General features: G+C 34.3%; 2 protein-coding genes across 5 annotated transcripts in view; one reads left to right on the top strand and one right to left on the bottom strand.

Annotated features, from left to right (window-relative positions):
- KCNJ5 (potassium inwardly rectifying channel subfamily J member 5) overlaps positions 1-22,430 on the bottom strand; it is a gene marked incomplete at its 5' end in the record, with an annotated part of 310,228 nt that overhangs the window by 20,368 nt on the left and 267,430 nt on the right. The window lies entirely within an intron of this gene.
- The window catches only part of ARHGAP32 (Rho GTPase activating protein 32), a 288,492-nt gene that overhangs the window by 81,410 nt on the left and 184,652 nt on the right, over positions 1-22,430 (top strand). For 2 of the 4 annotated variants that reach the window (XM_079104112.1, XM_079104111.1), the window contains exon 1: positions 9,122-11,841. The exons of 1 other annotated variant lie outside the window; for it this stretch is intronic. Coding sequence is in view for 1 of the 3 variants with exons in the window: in XM_079104108.1 (XP_078960234.1) it covers positions 11,789-11,841 (53 nt within the window). In the remaining 2 variants the exon portion in view is untranslated. Of the gene's footprint in view, positions 1-9,119; positions 11,842-22,430 lie in introns of those variants that run through there. One more of the 4 variants, XM_079104108.1, reaches the window with a different exon arrangement.

Genomic DNA, 22,430 nt, shown 5'->3' with positions numbered 1-22,430 from the left:
GAGAAGCTCGATGCTTCCCCCAAACATTCTTGCCTTTATATTCTTATGGCTTTCAGTTGTTGACCAGTAACAACTTGTGATTAAGTGTGGTAGTAAGCTGAGGATGTCCGCTGCCATTCTGTTTCCTTGTTATTCAAATATTAATCTTGGTACTGCTGTGAAGGGATTTTCAAGGTATAATTAAAGTTCCAAATCAGTTGGTCTTAAGAGTATCTGGGTAGACACAATTTAATGACATGGATCTTTCAAAAGGAAATATTCTGAGCCTATTTGCAGAAGGGGAAGTTAGTGATTGGAAGTACGAGAACATGCATGCTGGTTCCAAGGTAGGAAAGGGATGTGTGACAAGGTATGCCAGTGCCTTTTGGGAGCTTAGTGTTCCCTGGCTGACAACCCTTGAGGAACCTCTAGCCTACAACTACAGGGGACTGAATTTTGGCAACAGCTTGGATACAATTGGAAGCAAATATTTTTCAGAGCCTTCAGACTGAGTGCCAAGACTGACTGACATCTTAATTTTGGCCTTGTCAGATCTTTCATTAATATCGTTAATACCATTAGTGATCTCATTAAGCTTTCAAGGTCATGGCATCTGATAAAAATTTTTCAAAATTTTAACTTTTACCTGAAAGTTCAAATTTTATTGTTTGCAATGAATAGTTACAATTGTTTTCTTTTAATGACCAACTCACTTCATTCCTTTTTGAGAAAATATCTGCCATATATCATTATTTGAGAAGTTCTAATTTGTCCTTTCAAATAAAACTGGCATTTAATGAAAAAGGAACTAGTTCATCTTGTGTGTCAGTCACTGAGGTGCTTTTCTTTGAGATAATCTCTGTTGTACATTCTTGTATAAAGTGGCATATGTATACTTCCATTTCATCACACAGAATATCAGACTTATGTATTCAGAGGTCAGTATGGGAATAAACTAGTAATTTCACTGCTTCATTAAATATGGTAAACAAAACTAGATTCTGTGTTTTGAAAGTGTTGGTGACTTACTAGTACAGTGTAATATGTTGCCTTTATTTATGTTTGCACCAACATTTTTACTCTTTTGTTTTTGCACCATGAGTACAAGTAGCAACACAGTAGTAAAGATTGGAAGTTTTTATGACAAGAGTTTTACCTTGGCAGACGTCTGAAGGGTCTTGGGGATCCTCAACTGTATTTTGAGAACTGCTGCCCTACATCTTTACTAGCATTCATGCTGTGAGTTTTTTTTTTTTTAACCTTTATAGGAAGTGTACAGTTATATTTTGTGGTTTAATTTTCATTTCTTTGATGAGTAATTGAATGCCTTTTTATTTTTATTTTATTTGTTCTGTTTAGATGTACACAATAGTAGAGTGTATTTTGACATATTATACATATATGGAATATAACTTTAGGATCCCATTCTTGTGGTTGTACATGATGTGGAGTTACACTGGTCGTGTGTTCATGTGTGAGCATAGGAAAGCTGTATCCGATTCCTTCTACTGTCTCTCCTATTCCCGTCCCCACTCCCTTCCTTCCTTTCCCTTTGTCTAATCCAGTGAACTTCTGTTCTTCTGTTCTGCCTCCCCTCTCCGCCTTATTGTGTGTGAGTGTTCACATATCAGAGAGAACATTTGGCCATTGGTTTTTTGGGATTGGGTCATTTCACTTAGCGTGATAGTCTCCAGTTCCATCCATTTACTGACTAGTGCCATAATTTCATTCTTCTTTATGCTGAATAATATTACATTGTGTATATATACCATATTTTAAAAAATCCCTTCATTGTGAGTTGAGCTGCTATAAACATTGATGTGGCTGTGTCATTATAGCATGCTGATTTTAAAGTTTTTTGGGTTTATACTGAGGAGTGTTATAATCGGGTGGTTCATGTTTTCTGAGGAAACTCCGTACTGCTTTCCAGAAGGGTTGCACCAATTTGCAGTTCCACCAACAATATGCTAGTGTACCTTTTCCCCCATATCCTCACCAACATTTATTGTTACTTATATTCTTGATTGCTGTATTCACTATAACTTGAGTGAGATGAAATAGCACTGTATTGTTTTTTAATTTTTATTTTTACAGACTGCATTTTGATTCATTGTACACAGATGGGGTACAGTTTTTCATTTCTGTGGTTGTACATAATGTAGATTTACACCATTCATGTAATCATACATGTACATAGGGTAATAATGTGTGTCTCAGTCTACTGTCTTTCCTTCCCCCACTCCTTCCTGCCCCATTTTCCTTTACACCATCCAAAGTTCCTCCATTCTTCTCTTGCATCCCCCCCCCATTATGTATCATCATCCATTTATCAGAGAAAACATTTGGCTTTTGGTGTTTGGGGCTTGGCCTGTTTCACTTAGCATATTCTCCAACTCCATCCATTTACCAGCAAATGCCATAATTTTATTCTTCTTTATGACTGAGTAATATTCCATTGTGTATATATACCATAGTTTCTTTATCCATTCATCAATTGAAGGGCATCCTGGTTGGTCCCACGATCTAGCTACTGTGAATTGAACTGCTATAAACATTGATGTGACTGTGTCACTGTAGTATGCTGATTTTAAGTCCTTTGTGTGTAAACCGAGGAGTGAGGTAGCTGGATCAAATGGTGGGTCCATTCCAAGTTTTCTAAGGAATCTCCATATTGCTTTCCAGAGTGGTTCAACCAATTTGCAACCCACCAGCAATGTATGAGTGTACCTCTTCCCCCATATTCAAGATGGAAAGATCTCTCATGTTCTTGGATAGGCAGAATAAATACTATCAAAGTGGCCATACTTCCAAAGGTGCTATACAAATTTAATGCAATTCCAATTAAAATCCCAGTGACATTCCTCGTAGAAATAGAGAAGGCAATCATGAAATTCATCTGGAAGAACAAAAGACCCAGAATAGCCAAAGCACTCCTGGGCAGGAAGAGTGATGCAGGAGATATCACAATACCAGAACTGAAACTGTACTACAGAGCAATAGTATTAAAAATGGCATGGTATTGGCACCAAAATAGGTAGACCAATGGTATAGAATAGAAGATGCAGAGACAAACTCACATAAGTACAATTATTTCATACTAGACAAAGGTGCCAAAAACATACTGTGGGGAAAAGATAGTCTGTTCAACAAATGGTGCTGGCAAACTGTAAATCTATATGCAGTAACATGAAATTAGTAAAATGACATTAAACTGCACAAAACTCAACTAAAAATGGATCAAGGACCTAGGAATTAGACCAGAGATCCTACACCTAACAGAAGAAAAACTAGATCCAAATCTTCATCATGTCGGCTTAGGACCAGAATACCTCAATATGACTTCCAAAGCACAAGAAATAAAAGCAGGAATCAATAAATGGGATGGATTCAAACTAAAAAGCTTTTTCTCAACAAAGGAAACAATATATTGAAAAGAGAGCCTACAGAGTGGGAGAAAATCTTTTCCACACACTTCAGATGAGCACTAATGTCCAAAATTTTTTAAGAACTTAAAAAACTTTATACCAAAAATGCAAATAATCCAGTCATTAAATGGACAGAGGAACTGGGTGGGCATATACTGCACAGAAGCAGATATACAGTTGATCAACAAATGTATGAAAAGGTGCTCATCATCTCTAGTAATTAGAGAAATGCAAATTAAAGCCACCCTAAGGTTTCATCTCACTCCAATTAGAATGGTTCTTATAAAGAACACAAGCAATAATAAGTGCTGGCGTGGATGTGGGGGAAAAGACAGTGTAGTTTTAATTTGCATTTCTCTGATTGCTAGAGATAGTGAACATTTTTTCATATATTTATTGACAAATTGAATGCCATTTTATAGTGTTATTGATTATTTGGATATCCTCTTTTGTTTTGAAGTGCCTTTTCTGGACCCTCTGATGGATGTAGTCCTGAAGAGTAGTTTTAGGCCCAGCATTCTCATCATATTCAGTGGATATTTGTAAGTCAGTTAGGAAAAAAATGTCATTTTAAATAATCACAAATAAAATTATAATTTTGTTTTTAAAAATTTTTGTTGATGTGTATAGTACAGCTAGGTGCTTTTCATTGTTATTATTTTTAAGTTCACTGATTTTCTACTTGATTTATCTCTGCATATTGTTACTATTTCTGCCCCCCACCTTTTTTATGTTTATTTAATTTTTTTTTTATTATTTTGATTCATTGTACACAAATGGGGTACAACTTTCATTTCTCTGGTTGTACATGAAGTAGAGTCACACCCTTTGTGTAATCATACATGTACATACGGTAATGTTTGTCTCATTCTATTATCCTTCCCCCTGCCCCCTTCCCATCCCTCATTTTCCTCTAAACAATCCGTCCTCCCTCCATTCTTGCCCCCCTCTCACACATTATGTATCGGCATCCACTTATCAGAGAATTCATTCAGCCTTTGGTTTTTAGGGATTGACTTATTTCACTTAGTATGATATTCTCTAACTCCATCCCATTACCAGCAAATGCCATTAATTTATTCTTCTTTATGACTGAATAATATTCCATTGTGTATATATACCACATTTCTTTATCCATTTATCTAATGAACGGCATCTAGGTTGGTTCCTCAATTTAGCTATTGTAAATTGAGCCGGTATAAACATTGATGTGGCTGCATCACTGTAGTATGCTGATTTTAAGTTCTTTGGGTATAGGTCAAGGAGTGGGATAGCTGGGTCAAATGATGGGTCCATTCCAAATTTCCTAAGGAATCTCCATACTTCTTTCCAGAGTGGCTGCACCAGTTTGCACCCCTCCCTACTTTTTTTTTTTTTTTTTTTCCCTGACATGCTGGAAATTAAACCCAGACAAATCCTCTACTACTGAGCTACCTCCTACGTGATTTTTTTCCCCCACTTATTTTGATTTTGGTTTGCCTTCCTCCCCATTAGTTTATGTATAGAAATTTAGAGATAGATTTTAATTCATTTTCTCTTTAAATTTAAGCACTGGAAGCAATACATTTCCCTCTACACACTATTTTAGCTGCATCCTACACATTTTGATATAGTGTAGTTTTGTTATTATGATAAAATATCTTAAAATTTTCTTTTAATTTCCTTTTTGACCCATTAAATATTTATGGTCTTTTCTAAATATCTTACTGTTATAGATTTCCAGTTTAATTATGTTGTTGTCACATATTTTACTTTGTAAAAATTCAGTGTTTTGAAGTTGAGAGCTTGTTTTTATAGCACAATGTATGCTTTACTTTGGTGAACATTCCAAGTGCTTTTGAAAAAAAAAAAAAACGTGCTGAAATTGGGTGTGGTGTTCATTGATGTTAGTCAAAGCAAGTTGATTTAATATTCTACTCTTCTGTATCCTTAATTCTTTTTGTCCGGTATTTTCTAGAGTAGGAGAGTGGGGTTAAATTTTCTGGCTCTAGTGTAAATATTATTTCTCCTTAATTTCTGTATTTGCTTCAGTGTCTTGAAGTTTTTGTGAGTATATACATTTATGATCGTATTTTTTGAGGGGTTAACATTTTATTATTTGCAAATATCCTTTTTACCTTTTGTTATTTTTTTTCTTGAAGTCTTTGTACTTTGTTTTATACTGATAATATTATCATAGTCAGACAACTTTTATGTGATTTTTATTCCCCCATCCTTTTTACTTTAAACCTGTCTGTACCTTTATATTTAAGATGTATTGCTTGTTGACAACATTTTCTTGGTTCCTGCTTTTTTTTATCCAGTCTGATAATCTCTGTATTTTGATTATAGTATTGAATTTGCTTATATTTATCCTAGTTGTTAATTCTAACTTCAAGTCATTGCATGGTTTTTTTCTTTTGACAATATTTTCTATTTACTGTGACTTAGTAATTTTTTATTATATACTAGTCATCATGGATGATGTATTGTGTAGACCCTATCTTTTTTAATCTTTCTTGGAGTATTAATTTTGACTCTAGAAGGTAGTTAAGTTACTGACTGTTCACTTTGAACATTTAGTGTTGGTTTTATAGTGTGCCATTGTGGGTTAGTTTTGCCCTTAGTCTCAGGGAATTCTTTTAGTCTTGGAACATAGTCCAAACTCCCAAGGTGTACAGTATAAAGCCTGAAGTTTTACCTAGCAGTTTAGTTTTTCTTGACTCAAATTAAATGCTGTTTTCCCTATGGTAGGTGGCAGCTGAGATACTGCTTGACTTCTTTCGGTGATTTTTGCTGGCTTTTGGTTGTCCTTGCAGGTTGGAAGCAAACCTTTATGGAACCAAGTTTAATGTGAAGCAAGCTGGTTATGATGATATTGGTATCAACACCTGTGGACAGGAAGGAGAAAATGGGTAGACAGAATAGTTCATAGTCTTAAGAAGGGCCTTTCTTTGTTGCCTCTGCCTAGAATGCTGAAATAGGGTGGCCTTTTAAAGTTGTTTGTAGTGGGAATGTGGGCCAAATCTTTATTTCCTTTAGATACCTAGTCACGTGTCACTTAATGATGGGAATACATTCTGAGAAATGTGTTGTTAGGTGATTTTGTCACGTACAAACATTATAGGATTTATTTAAGGAAACTCAGATAGTATAGCTTGTGTAGTTTACTACACACCTACTGTACAGAATTGTATATGCTGTACTGACATGTGTTTGGCAGTGCAGTAAGTTTGTACACTAGCAGCACCACAAACACATGAGAATTGTGTTGTGCTACAATTTTTTAATGGCTAATACATCATTAGGTGATAGGAATTTTTTAGCCACATTATAACCTTGTGGGACCAACACCATCATATGTACTGCCTGTTCTTGACCAAAATGTCATTTTGTGCGTGACTGTATTACTACTTCTGTAGTCACTCTTCAGTCTTTTCAAGTAGGTGTCTTATGTTTTGTCCACAGTTGATAGTTTTTAATATTGTATTTAACAGAAAAGTTCTTCTGCACTGAGATTTTATCTGTAATCAGAAAACAAAATTGTTAGGTACATGTTTATTAGTTGTCAAAAACTGGGCAGGACTTAATATAAAACAATAATAACAATGATGAGAGACAAGTACTATAAAGTATGTGCTGTGTAAGTATGAAAATAGTTTTATTTCATTATATTGGTTGTATGTTAAATTTAAGTGTCTTTGATAGATTGGAACGTTTCACAAGTTAGCCAATCATTGAATTGATTTAATAGTGTTTGGTATGGTTCCTGCTGAAATCATTTAACCCAAAGATACACACCCACCCACACACATGCATATATGTATACATAACTTATATATGTAGTATTGGGAGTTGAACACAGGCCATTTAACCTCTGAGCTATTTCAGTTTTTTTTTTTACTTTTTTTCTTTTTTGGAGACAGAGTCTTGCTCAGTTGCCTTGAACTTGTAACCCTCTTGCCTCAGCCTCCAGAGTAGCTAGAATCACAGACATGCACCACTGTACCACTACCCAAAGATATTTAGTCTTTTTTTTTCATATATTATTAAATTGTTTGTTCTGTTTAGTTATACATGACAATGGAATGCATTTTGATTCATTGTACACAAATGGAGTACAACTTTTCATTTCTCTGGTTCTACACAATGTAGAGTCACACCATTCATGTAATCATACATGTACATAGTGTTATGTTGTTTGTCTCATTCCACCATCTTCCCTAAAGGCCCGTCAGTCTCATTTTTTAAAAATAAATTTTACTCTCAAGATACTATTCATGAGAAATAATTTTAGAAATATATTCTACTTTAATTTGATATAACAAATTTAGAGAAGACAGAGATGCCTAAATTAACCAGTTGTTTTCCTGTCATTCTAACAAAAATGCCTTATGAGGTATTTTATAACCAAATTTTACAAAAACATAAATAGAACAACCCAGTAAATATAGAGTACAGTTACATCTTATGTTTTTGCTTGTGTTCTCATTGTAAAATCAGAAATGAGAGATTGCTCAGAAATGAGAAATTGGGGAGAAAGAAGGTTAAAGCTTTTTTTTTTTTTTTTTTAAATCCAGGTTCAGAAACAACTACTTCTTTCAGTAGCATCTGAATATTTCCTCAAAGATACATATTTTGTATTTGGAAAAAAATTCAGTAATTTATTTTGAAGAACGTTTTCTAAGACAATCTGGATTGTTAAGCAGTGTAATGTTAAACTTTAGGTTTAGTTCCTCAGCTGTGTGTTACAGTAATTATATCCTTTACCAGAGTGCCACCTTATGTTCCAATTCTTTAGTAGCAGTGAGTCGCATATTATTTCATTTAACAGCTTAAAAATATTTTGTTGCTGGGTATGTGGCCACATTAATGTTACACCTATCTATCTCTTAATATTCAAACTGCCTGTTCTAGCAAAGTTGACAAAAATTAAAATATTCCAGTAACATAATTTTACTCTTACCCTGAAATTTTTGGTACTGTTTCTCTTGTCTTTAGGGAGTTGAATTAACACAAATTAAAAAAAAAACAAACATTTAATTTGTTGTAAATCAGCTTTTACTTCTTGAGCTAGTTTTTTTTAAATGAATGTTTGATTATTAACCAAGTATTTATGTTAGATTTTTAAAAGGTCAATAAAGAAGTCTATATTCATAAAAGTAAGAAGATATCTTCCCCCCTAAATTATGCCTGGATTATATCTTTAAAATGTCATTTTCCTTTTCCCACTCTCATTCCTTTCTTTACCCAGCCTTTTACCTCTTCCCTTCCCATAGTCTAAATATTTGACTGCTTATTATGTTCCTCCTGTGCTTCAGTACTCAGTCAGGGATTGTTTGGATAAAATGAAAATGTAAGAAATAAAAAACACTCTTTTATTCCACAGATGCAGCAGATTAATAACTAAGGTTTTATGAAGTTGGCTAATGATAAATTTTATAGGACTTAAATATTCTAAGCAAGCTAGAGTTATTGAATAGTTAACATTGAATACACTAGAGCTATTCTGTTCAGTAAGGTTCCCATGAGCCATATGGTGACCTTATGAGCTCTTTGGTTGTGGCTGTTCAAAATTAGGATGTGTACTGTGAGAAGAAAGCTCATGCTGGATTTAAAAGACTGAGTGTAGATAGTGGAGAGGGGGTGTAGGGAAGAGTGAAGGAACTTTGGATTGTGTAGAAAGGAATGAGGGGAGGGGAAGGGTGATGGGGATGGGAAGGAAAGTAGAATGAGACAGATTATCACCTGTATACATGTATGATGACACTACTGGTGTGACTCAGCACCATGTACAGCCAGAGGAATGAGAAGTTATGCTCCATTTGTGTATAATGTGTCAAAATGCATTCTACTGTCATGTATAACCAATCAGAACAAATTTAAAAAAAAAAGTATGGTAAAAGAATGTAAAATATTGTTAATTTAAAAATACTGATTACATGTTGAACTTGTAATGGCTTGAAATTTGTTATTTATTATTTTGGGTTATATCATGAAAATTAATTTTACCTGCTTTAAGAAGTTTTATTAACATTAAAAATAATGTTACCTTCATTTTTTCTGTAGGACAACACAGTGCTGCATTAGATTCTTGCTAATTAAGAAAATCCTGCAGTTTCCTCCAGGTTTTTATTAGAAATGCATGATCTTTCTCCTTCCACCATACTGAATCAGACTCTGCATTTTAACAGGATCCCAGTGTGATTAGTTTGTACATTAAAGTTTGCAAAGAAGAAACATTACATGATCAGATTATTAAAGAATAAATAGATAACCTGGTGAAATGATGTTTTGTGTAGAATTAGTTGCCAGAGAGGTTGCAGTCAAAGAATACTGAAAAGTAGCTTGTGAATGATAACATTGACAACATTATTTTCCCATGTGAATTTTTACTTAAATGTGTGAACATTAGAAATGAGGCTAGGCAGTCCCTTACTCCCACCCCACCTCTGTCCCCACCTTTTTGTGGTACTGGGGATTGAACCCAGGGATGCTTTACAAGTCAGCTACATCCTTTTTATTGTCTTGTTAAGTTGCTGAGGCTGACCTTGAATTTATGACTGTTGTGTCTCAGTCTCCTCAGTCACTGAGATTTCAGGTATGTGCCACTGTTACCAGCTCCTCTTCCCCCTTTTGCTACAATTTTATTCCCTGGATACAGCTTTTCTGGACCATGCAGAAATCTCTTTTCTTTGAAGTATTTTCATACTTTGCATAGAACTTGGTGTATTTCTCCTTTAAATTGGGGAAAGTTTCCTATGTCTTTTTGGTATAGCTGGGCATAGCATTTGGAATTAAAAGATCAAGATTTAAGTTCTCACTCTCTCACTCAGTAGCAGTGTGTTGTTGGGAAAATTGTTTAATCTGTTTGAACTTGAATACTGAAGAAAAGATTAAGATGTCAACTTTCATGTACTTACTGGTAAAACTTGACCAAGTAAATTACCACATCATGTAATGTCCCCTTTGAGGCTTCTGTAACTCCTAGGTTCAGTTGTCACATTTGATAGTAGCAAGGGGGAATATGCTGTTGAATAGCAGAAAGCCATATGAAAGAGACCATGGCTACTTAAAATATTTGATTAATGCTGACAATAAATGTGTGCTTCAAATGGTGTCATTTTTTTTTTTTTTTTTTGCTTTTCTTGCTCCATAAACTCTGGCAGTAGCTGTAGTTGTCAGTATTCCAGAAGTAATTGGTACCACAATGCCCATCAACAGGATGCTTCGAACCCAGGGCAGGGAGGGCCAGTGACTCTGTGGGACTGTGGAAGGAAAGAGGAGATATCAGGGCCTCCAATAATACTGTGGGCACATCTGGGAGGAGCAGAAAGGAGTTCAACTCCACTGTTGTTTGGAGCACAGGGTCCAACTCCACTGTTGACACCAGCTTTAGGCTGAGGCTTTCCTGCCTGCACTTCCCGTTTTCTCTATTCTAGAATTCATCCATGTAGGATGAGTACTGGGAGCCCCAGAGCTGAAAACACACACACACACACACACACACACACACGCACTCACATGCATACATATGCACATAAGCATGCACACTCATAACAATTCAAAACCTTATTCTGGTTTTAGTGGGGTTTAGGAGGGAGGAAAATTAAAATGTATTTTTAACCCATCTTCTTCCATGTAGAAATTGAGTTCAAATTCTGATTACTTTAAAATTCTTTTAATGGCAATTGTGGTGTATTATTGAAATTTTGACTCCTTAAAATAAGACTGCATGGTTTTATATAGATTTTTGTATATGTGTCTGTGTGTGTATGTACATGCATGTGCATGTGAGAGCAATGTAATTTTATAATTTTATTTATATCATACTTGGAAAATTGTGTGTAAAGCACTGTCTTCAGTTTCTAGGCTCCCCCCCCCCCATTTTTATATTCTCTATACTTTTTCCTTAATAGAATGTATAGCATCTTTTGAGTGAGTGGTCTTAAAACATGGCCTCACCTTAAAGTCACTAGGGGAATTTTTAATATATACTGATGCCATCTGCCTACCCCTGGATAATCTTATTTAGTTGGTAAGTTTCAGGTTTTGGTTTGTTTTGAAAGCACCTCAGGTAAATTTAACTTGTGGTTAGGCTTTAGAATTGTTGTAACTTTCAGTTCAGTTTTATGTGTTAAGTAGTTACTGTAGAAAATGAATATAACTTGGAGCAAATAAATATGTTACCTTTCCAAATTCTACATAGAAACAGTTGTTAGACTTTAACTTGTGAAAGAATCATCTAGGAGTTATTCAACAATGCAGATTTCTGAGTTTTAATTAATTTTCTAGTTCTAGTGTTGATCTGAAAAACCTGCATTTTTAGTGGTCTTGCAGGTTGTTGTGATGCAGATGGTCCACAAGCCATTGCATTATATCATCCTGGATTCTCATAAGAGCAAATGTGTTTACTAAGGAGTCTGCATATTTTCATGCTGAGAAAACCTATGTCAAGGTAAAAATTTAAATATATATATTCTCTTCTCACTTTGATAGTGTTTGGATTATTTTTGATCTGTTTACTGTAATTGTTTCTATATTAATTATTTTAAAAAGCCCTTACTACTATTGAAGAATTTGATAATGTTTTGCTATTTCTATTAAATACTAAGTGATGGGATATGATGGACTGAGTTGGGGTATGATTGTGGTTGATGATTTGCAATTTCATTTTGATTGAATATTCCTAGTAGTCTTTTTTGGAGCCCACTTCTGTCTTCTTGTGTTGCATTTGAAAGTGACCCCCCAGCATTCTTTCCATAACACATAGTTTGAACTCTTTATTGGGACTTGAGATAAATTTTTCTGCCTTTAAGGAAAAATTATTAGGAATAACATTTGGGCTTTCCTGTTAAGAAAGCTATACACATTTTTAATTTAATAAACCCCTTCTAGAAGTAGCATTTTAAAATTTTGTCTTGAAGTGAGAGATGACCTTTTGTTTTCTGTTGTATTTTACTAAGACCAAAATAAATTTTCTCCTCTTCCCTTTGTTCTTGAAGCTTCTTCATGTATCTTCTTGGGAGTATCATACTTCTCAAAACTCCTGATCCCATGCTCTTTTCTTTCGCCTTAAATTTCAGCCCCATTGTTACTGTTTTGTTTTGTCCATTTTATGTTTTCCCGATAAGCCAAATGGCAAGTAAAAATTCTAGAGGAATTTAAGCTATTATCTCAGTTAATGACACTCTGGTTTTAAATGTTAATTCATTTTCCGACAATGTTCCAGATACAGGAAAAACATTCATTGTTAAACAATCTGGTCCGTCTGGTCTAGTTTTCTTAAGCAATTCATGCAAGTGCTATAGCTATAAAGTCTTCATTTGTCAGAATGTAATTCCTTTTTACTGTTTGCTCATGAGATTTAGGGTAAAGAAATGTAATTGAAAGCAGGCTAGTCTGGCTTTATTTTTTCATGGTAAAGTGTTATGGAACCCTCTGAAGCCTAAATTTGAAGCCTAAATTATGTGGGATTTAGAATGAGCATTGTGTATGTGACTAGTTAATATGAATATTAATAATCTATGGATTTTAGAATCTTCTTATAAATGAGAGCATGTCTCTTCTTTTTTCATTCTGGGAGACTGAATATTAATTATTGTATGGCAGAAAATAAAGCTGTGGTCTGGCTTGTAAGAACTTGAGGTTAGGGGTCTTAGTGCCTATCTTTACAAATAATATGCTAATATTATAGAAATTATCCATTAAAAATTAGAAAAGTTTGAAAGTTTTGGAGAAATGGTATTTCCAGGCCAGAAGAATTAGAGTTGAACCAGTCTAAGAGGTTGCCTGAGAAACTGCTGCTGGGTGACTTTAACTCTCTTTTGTACTTTGTGTGAAACATAAGATTATATTACATATCTCAGAAAGAGCCAAAACATAGGTCTAAACTTTCTTATTTATCATTCATGAGGATGCAAATACTAGAAAAGTTAAAGAAAGGGTGCCTCAGCCTAAATTCAGTCAAATAAGAACTGATGAAAAAGATATGCTTTGTAAGTCCTTAACCATTTTTGTAGTAGGTAATTATAACTTCTTAAACATTATGGATTAAGTGTGAGAAAATTTTTGTATCTATGTTCCCATGTATACACAAATGAAATTTCTATTCATTTCTAATAGGAAAATACAGTTTCCAAAATTAAGCTATTTCTTTTGAAAATAGTGTTTGCTCTAAATAGAAGAATGTAAAGGATCTCAAAAATTCAGCCATCTTTTTTCAAGAGTATGATCTGCATTTGAGATCTAGTTAGTGTGTGTTTGTGAATGCAGCCCTCTTCCCAGTGTATGACAGTGGGTTGATGTGGGATATGAAGGACCTCTTCTTGCTCTGCTCAATTCTGAGAGTCACACTAACTCTAGGGCTTGCTGAGAGTTTATCTGTGTCTCTCACAGAGTCTGCAGTGGAGTCCAACTAATTTCTTTGTTCAATTCTGATTCCTCTCCTTCCTACCACAGATGTTTTCCTCACTGGCACTCCCTTATAAGCATTCCACATACCAGTATGACAGTTTCTTGGAGGCTTCAGTCTGTAGCATCCACCTTGTGTTATCATCAGGTCTTAACATTTTTGTTGCCTAGGAATTGTAATACTGAATAGTGTTTAATTTTTCTTTTAGAAAAATTTAACGTGAGATGAGGGTTCTTCCTGTGTGTTAGGTGCATACATTCAGAGAATATTTTCCTCAGTCCCCTTCATTCCCAGTCTGTCTTCCTTTGGTAGTTTTCCCTTTCTCTTTTCTGACTCACCTATATTACCTTATTTTATTGTTCAGACATTGCCATTTTTTATTTATATAAATTTATATCTGAGGGAAGTCTTCCCTAAGGTGGTGACACTGAGCTAATTTAGAAGGACAGATAGAATTTTGTATAGGGGTGTGTTTGTGTGTGTGTGTGTGGTGTGGGTGAGGGGTGAGGGAAGGAGAGATAAAGATAGATATTAATTGTGATGGAAGATGGAGCACATGAAAGGTATAAGGAATTACCACTATAAGGAACATGAAATGACATGGGAAGGGTGCAGAACTATAAGCAAGTTGCTATGGCTGTTGATAGAAGGTGTGGGCATGCAAGGACCAGGTCATGCATACCCTATAAGGAAGTTTGTACTTCATTCTTTTGTGTTGGGGTACTATCATTAAGTTTGTGTATGTTCTCAGTATCAGCTTTATAACAAGTAGATGTTAATTTAATACGCTAAATACTCCACATATTTAAAGCCATGCAATGATAGCATTCAAATTTTGAATTTAGTGTTGGCAGGTTTTAAAAGTAGATGTCAGAGCTGGTTTTGATATTTTATGTAAGAGTCTGCACAGTAAGAAAATTTTATTTTATCACTGACTGTTGTAGATACAGTGCCAAGTTCATTGTATACTTTGTCACATTTAATTCTTCCAGTGTCTTTTTCAGGTTTGTGGTGTTTGTCCAGTTTTTCAGATAGGGAAATCGAGGCTTAGGTTAAATAGCCCATCCAACACCCCACAGTAATCAGTAACATTGGAATTTAATTCAAGTTTGACTCCCAAGCTAATTCTTTTAGCTACTTTGCAAATGATATCTATGTGTTTATCTGTATATATATATATATATATATATATATATATAATAAGTTCCCCAAAATAGAAATAGTTTAGGTAGTAATCTTGGTCATATTAAAATGTAGAAATTAGTAATTATGAAAAAAAAACTAAATCTAGAACAAAAAAAATCACTGTCACCTGGAAATTTATCATTCAATAACATTTTGATGAACGAGGAAATAAAAAGATAGGAAATTATAATAAAATGTATTAGAACCTATGGGTCCTAGCTAAACCATATGTATAGAAATATTGTTTGCATTAAATATGTACATTAGTAAGCAAAATAACTAGAAAAATGAATTACCATCAAACTCAAGTGGAAAGAAAAATAATACTAAAATATATCTAAAGAGACTAGAGGAGGAAATGAATAGAGACTGGCAGGCTGAATAATAGCTCCTCAAATAATTTCACCCCTGATAGCTAGCTAGATGGTGTGAACATGTTACTTTACATGGTGTATTAGTTTATTGCAACTGATGCAACAGTGACCACTGATGTGGTGACTATTTACATTAACTAATATGGTATAGTTGTTGCATCTCATGAAACAATATTGATACATTGCTATTAATTAAAGTTTGATTTGAAATTCTCTAGTTCCTTCTTAATATTCTTTTTCTGTTCTAAGATCCCATCCAGGTACCATTAACTTTAGCTGTTCTGTCTCCACTTGCTTGAGGTGGTTTCTTAGGTCTTACCTAGTTTCAGTGACTTTGACAATTTTGACTAGTCCTAAACCATCATTTTACAGAATGTTCCTGAGTTTGGTTTTGGCTGATTTTTTTTCCCTTCAGGGTTATGTAACCAAACAATGGGTTTGCCCCTTGGTGAGTACAAAACCAATTAGCACAACCAGGAATAAAAGAGTGAAGAGAGAGGTTGGGGTGCAGCTCAGTGGTAGAATCCTTGGCTAGCATGTGGGAGGCCCTGGGTCCAATACCCAGTACTGCCAAAAAAAAAAAAAAAAAAAAAAAAAAAAGAGAGAGAGAGAGAGAGAGAGAGAGAGAGAGAGAGAGAGAGAGAGAGAGAGAGAGGTTTATTGCTTCTATAAATATGGATAAGAAGTAAGAAGAGCAGTACTGGGGATCAGTTCCCAAATCTGTGTCTCCCTGAACAAAGAAAGTAAGGGAATTTTATTGGGACAACTTATGCATATTCATACTGGGTAGACTTGTTATCACATGTAGAGGTGGGCACATTCCTCAGCATGCTCAAAAATGGCAGGTGAGAATGCCTGCTGGGTAGAGAATTTTGCATTCTAATGAGATTCTAATGAGCAAAGTTCACTCTAGGTTACCTATATGAGTGAGTAGAGTGACTCAGGGATTTGGCTGGTTTCTTGTGGTTTTCTTGGGAGGTCTTATCTAAAGCAGCAGAACAACTTGCAGAAATGCTAGCAATCATAAAAGGGACAGCAGTTTTCCCCCTGCCATGATAGGTGATTCCCCCTAAAAGTGCCTGCCTAGCAGCTGACATTTAGATTAGAGTTATGGATTTGGGGAGAATTATGATTCTCTTTTAAAAATTGCTTCTTGAGGTACAAGCATGTAATAAGATAAAATAAACATTTTACTTTTAATCATTTTATAATTTTTATTTGAAAACTCATTTAAAACATACCCATTTTCCTTTCATAGAACTGTAGATTATTCTTCCCTCTCTCTTCCTGCCCTTATTTAATGCCTCAGTTCATCCTCCTTTTAATGTCTTAGACTGTCATTTTGGCTCTCACAGTGCATTATATTTTTCTGAAATAAATCTGTTTTTAAATGGTTTATGTAACATTATGAAAATGTTGCACAGTTAAGAATGTTATCTACATCATGAAATTTATAGGGAAGTATTTTTAGGAGTTTTAGTCCACTATTTCAGTAATGCGGAATTCATTTAATGTAGTTGAGAGGCCTGCAGTACCTCATAAAGGGTGCTGTGATGACATTTTGGATTTCTGTCTTAGTCGTTTTTCTACATTGACTACTATTGCACCTGTTGCCAGGTGCAGGGAATTTCATTACTTTATTAGATGCTGTCATTTGCTTTTGGCACATTGTTCAGACAAATGGAATATTAAAATTTAGCTGCTATATGTGCAAAACCACATCCTTTATATTAGTTGAAATAGCTCTTGGGCTATTTTTCTGACTTAACTGAAGAAGCAGTGATTTTGTCTGTTTTCAGTGAAATGTGAATCTCATTGAGCATGATAGCATATAAGTGCCTTAGGAACATCTCTTGATTACTCTATCTCACTTGACATCATTTAAATTTCAAGTAGTAGAAAGACCAGGTGACTAAAAATATTGAAAGTTCAGACACAAAAGCATATAGATTCTTTAGTTATACTACATTGTGTTTTAAATGTAATGTTATAAAATATATTTTATGGGACTTGGGAAATAAAAATTAAGACATTATATATATATATATATATATATATATATATATATATATAAAATTTTTTGTGGCCAATTAGATAATGGTAAGATTAAAACCGAGGTCCAAATTTATCATGTTTTATAGTTGAAATAAGGTTTCTTTTTTTTTTTTTTAAGTATTTTTTTAGTTGTCAGTGAACCCAGTGCCTCACACATGATAGGCAAGCATTCTACCACTGATGCACAACCCAGCCCAAGGTTTGTTCCTTTATATATAAATTGAGCAATTATTTTGCCCCCAAATTAAAACTTTGTTGCTGCCTTCTAGGGAGTTTGGATCACCATTATTTATGTATATGTGATACCATGAAGTATTCTGCAACATTTTGTTTGAATAAGCTTATGTGTTTATTGCCATCTAGAATATTCCAGTTGTACTATGCCATGATGGACTATAGTAGTGGTAACATTTGCCAATTGTGATAGATTCATGTCACTTAAATAGCAAATATTAATTAAGAAATAAGTGTATATTATGTTGAGTTAAATTAAGTAGTCTGCTTAGTAATAGTGTAAATGATATTAATACAAATTTAGTGAGAATAATTTGCCTTAGCAATCCTGATTCCAAAGTAAAAAATTCAAGAGAAAATAGTAAATTGACTTCTTTCAGATTGCTAGAGCTTTGTGCCAGGAAAACAATTTGTTGTACGTGTAATGTATTACAAACATCAAGAAATTTGCTCTCATTTTCCACAGTGAGACCTTTATTTACATACTAGGCAACTAGTTGGAGGAGATAGCTGATAGTCATATTGTTATTTCCACTCATTCAAGGCTCTTAATAATTATATATGGCTAATGAACAGTCCTTCCATATTTGAGTTGATCATTTCTGAGATACAAGATTTAAAAATGACCATTTATATAATTTTAATACTCATTATTTAGGAATAATAATTTATTCACTTGTGTATTGATCGGTGCAGAAAGTAAAAGCAAGTTTAGGAGCCAGTCTTAGTGTGATTATGCAGTTCTCTTACATACTTTCTGAGGAAATTTTGACTTTTGATGTATGTAGACATCATTGAGATGAACAGGGAATGAGTAACTTCTGTTGTGCTAGATGCTCGGAATTTTTGATGGTAGCCATTTTATTCTGTAGAAAGATTTGAATGATTTGACTGGCCATAGGAATATATAGCAAATATTGATAGTGGTTTTTAAAGTTAAGTGTTTGGAGTGTTATGAGGAAGGGACCATGATCCAAGGAATGAAAATGAACTCTAGAAACTGAAAAAGGCAAGGAAACAGGTGGATTCTCCCCTCTACAAAATCAGTCAGCCCTGTTCACACCTCAGCTTTAGCCCAGTGAGGTTGATTTTGGATTTCTGACCTCCAGAACTCTTGAGATAAATTTGTGTTGTCTTAAGCCACTAAGTTTGCGATGATTTGTTAAAACAGCAACTGGAAACTTAATACAGTGATCAAAGCAGAAATTAATATACATAGAAAGAACTGAGTATTAGGATGTGTTCTAAGTGCTTTTGTATATATGAATTCATTTAGTTTCACAAAAATCTTATAAGATAGGAACTCTGATAGCTAAGCTGAGGCACTGAAACCCTAACTCTAACTCTAACCAAATCCCAAGGAAATCCTGTCTTGTGTTAGGAAAGAGGGTAAAATCAGAGAGGAGGGCTTGGGGTTATGGCCACCTTTTGGTTGGAATGACAGCAGCTTGTGCATTGGAATTTTAGTTTTAAAACTGAGGTTTTCTAAAAACTTGGACTTTTTTTTTTTAAATAATTGCTTTTACTCTAATGTGATATATCTGGTAATTATCCGAATAATCTTGTGTCTTTTCAAATTATTCACTAAAAATAAAAGGTCTGAGAGAATAGAGTTGTATAAATCACTTAAAATCTATATAGGTTTGCATATAGAGTATTAATAAGGGTGTAGTTAAAAAGACATGTCAGTATTTCTAATAAGAAAAGTATTACATTAAATATAGAATTTTATCTTTGAACATAAGGGTCGCTCAATGAAAGGGGTGTAAGGACAAATTGAGACTGTGATAGCAGACAAGGAAAAAAATATAAGAACAAGGAAGTACCATTCAAAAGCAGCTAAGTGGCATGAATGTGCATTGCATAGCACAGTAATCCCCTACAGTATATGGCATTTGGTTTATGTTTGTGAACTTTGTTAAAGTGGGTGCTTGTTAACGTATGGGAAAAATTGTTGTGTGTAATTTTAGGTTCATTGACATCATTCCCCTATTTATCATCTTCGTGTGAATTCATTCACATTACAGAAGAGATAGATCATAATTGGTTAGGAATCAATTTGGGAAACAATTTAGTGGATTAGGACATAATCCCTGGAGTCAGATTAACAGCTTCACCTGTATATTGGGGCAAATCAGCCTCTGTACCTCTTTCTTTTGTATTTTTGAAAATATTTTGAAAGTATTATAGGAAAGGAGAAAGGAGAATGCTTTGGACCAGCGACTAATTTGAAAATTTCTCAGTGAAGGAGATAGGTTAGGTGTTCCTTCACAAGTAACCTAAGAGGTAAATATCAGTTGTTAATTGTGTAACCTTGATCAAACCTCAGTTTCCTCTTATGTAATACATGAACAATGTTATTCGCTTATCACATCACTGGGTTTGTGTGGGTACTAGAATTAAAATGATATTTGATGTGAAAATTTACTATACAATGTTAAGACAGAAAGGGAAATATATGAATTTGTAGGGTTTAGTTTTCTAGTTGACTTCAGAATAGATGATCTCCAAAAGTTCTTCTAACTATGAAAATATGTGAATCTATGAAATCACAGTAAGTGCTAACCATTGTTTAAAGTTCTTTGGTTCTCTGACACAAATGTCTGGCCTGTCATTGTTTTCAGTGTTGAGTAGTTACTGTCTGTCACATGCATCAGATAATCAGGGAAATGTTCTGTTTAAAAATTAAAAAAAAAAAATTTGAGATGGAGTCTCATTGTGATGTCCAGATTGATCTTGAACACTTGAACTCAAGAGATTCCCTTATCTCTGCTTCCCCAGAAGCTAGGATTAAAGACATATGCTATTAAACCTGACTGCAGTGTTCCTAATTTCAGAGATGTAGTCTAGCAAAACTTTCAATAATAGCATGAGAATTACCCCCATATTGATTCACAACTGGGGTCTGTGCACCTGAGCATCCAGTCACCTTGGTGTTATTTCCACAATATTTGGGGAAGACAATTGGTGTCTTACTTATATTCCAGACATTCTGGTTAATGATTTATGTCTGTTTCACCTGTGAATTTTCAAAGAATTATGAAAAAACTTTTCAGTTTATAGGTGGTATCTCAGTTTCTAAAAGTACATATTTGATTAAGTTTCTCTTCATCCAAGAAATTGATTTTGTGGTCTTCAGTTTTATGCTTTTAGAAGTTGCTAAAAGAAGAAAAATCATTCTTTTCTTTGCCATCATTTCTGTTGCTTTTTTCAGAACTCTTTATAGCTTCATTCTTTCATGAAATGGATAAACCACAAATAGCATCAGTGTTTCAGTTTTGAAAACCTGTGGTTTTGACCTGTGGATATTTTTTGTTAGCAATTTCCTAACCCATTTCTGACGTAAGAATTCAGTCCCTGTCCAGGCATGTACAATAAAGAAACTCTTCCTTGCTGCATATATTTAGTGTTCTACTTTTCTTCTCAATTTGCCTTCCTTTTTTATGCACTCATATTGCCCTTAGCTGACCAGAGACTCCATGTTACTTGGCCCTATCTTTCCTAGTCTCTAACTGCTTTTGTGCTGCTGATTTGAACTGAATTAAGTTCTAATTAAAGTAATTTTCATCTTAAGTTTTGAATGTTCAATAAGTTTGACACTCTCAAAGATAGTTTGCTTTATAAAAATTGTTGTTAATCAAAATAAATCTCTAAGTAGGTTTTGAGTCATTGTTACTAATGAGAGCGTACATACCCTTAAACTCTTTTGGGGCAGTAAACGAAAAGGCTGATAATCTCTGTTCTAAAGCCACGTTTTTGAGGAAATTATCTTAGTTTCTTTGACAACATACAACACAGTATGTATGACAACATATTTTCTTGTGGCATACTTATTTCTTGTAATGGTTTGCATCTGTTTTATTATTAAGCTCTAATGTGAGACTGCAGTTATTGAAGGATTATAGTAAATTCTATTCTGAATGCTTCCCTTAAAAATTCAGTTTCCTAAAATCTGTTTTAGATACATAATTTCCATTCTTTCCTTGGTTTTGTTTCTTTTTTGCCACTTGTCATTTGTTTTAAAATGGGAGAGTGCCTTAAAAATAATAAACTGCTGTATTTGTCTAAGGTGATATTTTTATTATTCTAGTATGTATTTTATATTTTATAACTCATATTTGATTTTGGGGGAGTGGGGATACCTGGGATTAAACCCAGGGGCACTTAACCACTGAACCACATCCCCAGTGCTTTTGAAAAAATGTTTTGAGACAGGATCTCACTAAGCTACTTAGGGCCTAGGTAAGTTGCTGAGCCTGGCTTTGAACTTGCAGTCCTCCTGCTTCAGACTCCTGAGCCACCGAGATTACAGGCTGTGTCACTGTGCCTGGTAATATTTCATATTTGAAGACAACAGAATGTGTGGTGATCACTGGCTGGTTATTAGAAGGCAGTCAAACCAGTGCATGATGAATTGTCTTTTCTGTTTGCTCACTGAAGAACTGATTGTTAGTTTGTGAATACGATTGATACTTCCAGAATCTATTACCATTGTAACTTTCTGGGACTTTGTAATGTATGGGCCAAATAATAACAGTTTTCTTATTAGAGTAAGGGACAAGAAAAAGTCTAGTTCTTCTTGGCAAAACTATGTTACTTGGTTCCCATGTGTTGAATTTCTAGGCTCATGAAGGTTTTTAATGTTTATCCCTCTGCTTTATATCACAAATCCATGTGTTCTTAGATATGTAGGCTGCTATGTTAAATTTTTCTTTGGCCTCTTGATTCCTACTAGTCATTTAATCTCTGGTATTTAAGAGTTGGTACAAGATGATATTTTAGTTA

The sequence above is a fragment of the Sciurus vulgaris genome, assembly GCF_902686455.1.
Source record: "Sciurus vulgaris genome assembly, chromosome: 11".
NCBI lineage: Eukaryota > Metazoa > Chordata > Mammalia > Rodentia > Sciuridae > Sciurus > Sciurus vulgaris.
Note: the sequence above shows the minus strand (reverse complement) of the source record. Positions and strands in the feature narration are given on the sequence as shown.